The sequence below is a fragment of the Manacus vitellinus genome, unplaced genomic scaffold (assembly GCF_001715985.3).
Source record: "Manacus vitellinus isolate BGI_N305 unplaced genomic scaffold, ASM171598v3 ctg7180002224814_pilon, whole genome shotgun sequence".
NCBI lineage: Eukaryota > Metazoa > Chordata > Aves > Passeriformes > Pipridae > Manacus > Manacus vitellinus.
The window spans coordinates 1-1,688 of NW_021937521.1; the positions used below are offsets into that span (position 1 = coordinate 1).

A 1,688-nucleotide genomic window follows, 5' to 3' on the forward strand; every position below is an offset into this window, starting at 1 on the left:
ACTGGGAGCACTGGGGGGTCACTGGGAGCACTGGGGTGGGTTCCCAGTCCATACTGGGAGCACTGGGGGGTCACTGGGAGCACTGGGGTGGGTTCCCAGTCCATACTGGGAGCACTGGGGGGTCACTGGGAGCACTGGGGTGGGTTCCCAGTCCATACTGGGAGCACTGGGGGGTCACTGGGAGCACTGGGGTGGGTTCCCAGTCCATACTGGGAGCACTGGGGGGTCACTGGGAGCACTGGGGTGGGTTCCCAGTCCATACTGGGAGCACTGGGAGCACTGGGGGGGTCACTGGTCCTGCCCCTCCCCCAATGACCCGCGGCTGCAGCTCCGGAGCTTTATTGGGGACGGGGGGAGGGGACAGGGGAGGGTGACACAGGTGACACTGACACAGGTGACACTGACACAGGTGACACTGACACAGGTGAGGGTGACACAGGTGAGGGTGACACAGGTGACAATGACACAGGTGACAATGACACAGGTGACACTGACACAGGTGACACTGACACAGGTGACAATGACACAGGTGACACTGACACAGGTGAGGGTGACACAGGTGAGGGTGACACAGGTGACAATGACACAGGTGACAATGACTAGCAGGTACAATGACAAACGAGGCTGACACTGACCACAGGTGATCAACTGACACAGAGTGAACACTGACACATGGTGACAATGACAAAGGTTGACAATCGACACAGGTGGACACTGACATCAGGTGACACTGACACAGGTGAGGTTGACCCGGGAAAACTGACACAGGTGACACTGACACAGGTGAGGGTGACACAGGTGACACTGACACAGGTGACAATGACACAGGTGAGGGTGACACAGGTGACACTGACACAGGTGACAATGACAGGTGACACAATCACAGGTGACAATGACACAGGTGAGGGTGACACAGGTCACAATGACACAATGACAGGTGACAGGTGAGGGTGACACAGGTGATGGCAATGACAGGGGACAGGTTTTGGTGACACAGGTGACACTGACACAGGTGACACAGGTAATGACAGGTGGGGGTGACACAGGTGACAGGTAATGACACAGGTGAGGGTGACACCGGCATGGGTGACAGAGGTGACACTGACACAGGTAATGACAGTGACAGGTGACAGGTGAAGGTGACACCAGTGACGACACAGGTGACAGGTGTGGGTGACACAGGTGTGGGTGACACCGGTGACACTGACACAGGTGACACCGGTGATGACACAGTGACAGGTGTGGGTGACACAGGTGACACTGACACAGGTGACACCGGTGATGACACAGTGACAGGTGTGGGTGACACCGGTGACACTGACACAGGTGACACCGGTGATGACACAGTGACAGGTGAAGGTGACACTGGTGACAGGTGACACAGGTGACACAGGTGTGGGTGACACAGGTGATGGCGGTGACAGGTGACACAAGTGATGACGCAGTGACAGATGAAGGTGACACCGGTGTGGGTGACACACGTGATGGGTGCCAGGTGACACAGGTGCCAGGTGAAGGTGTCTCAGGTGGGCACCACGGGGGGCACAGGTGACACAGGTGTGTCCCAGGTGCCCCCAGGTGTGTGCAGGTGCCCCTCAGGTGGGCAGGGCGGGTGTCTCAGGTGGGCACAGCAGTGGGCACAGGTGTGTCCCAGGTGCCCCCAGGTGCCCCTCAGGTGGGCAGGGTGG

At 58.4% G+C, this 1,688-nt stretch overlaps 1 protein-coding gene across 1 annotated transcript; it reads right to left on the bottom strand.

Moving 5' to 3' along the window:
* Nucleotides 1-390: 390 nt before the first annotated feature.
* LOC115307192 (keratin-associated protein 4-12-like) lies at nucleotides 391-1,365 on the bottom strand (the record flags this gene model as incomplete). The annotated part of the gene is made up of 3 exons (XM_029958186.1): nucleotides 391-599; nucleotides 671-849; nucleotides 1,147-1,365. Coding segments are annotated over 3 exons (607 nt in total), but the record flags the coding sequence as incomplete, so codon positions are not given.
* Nucleotides 1,366-1,688: the final 323 nt, after the last annotated feature.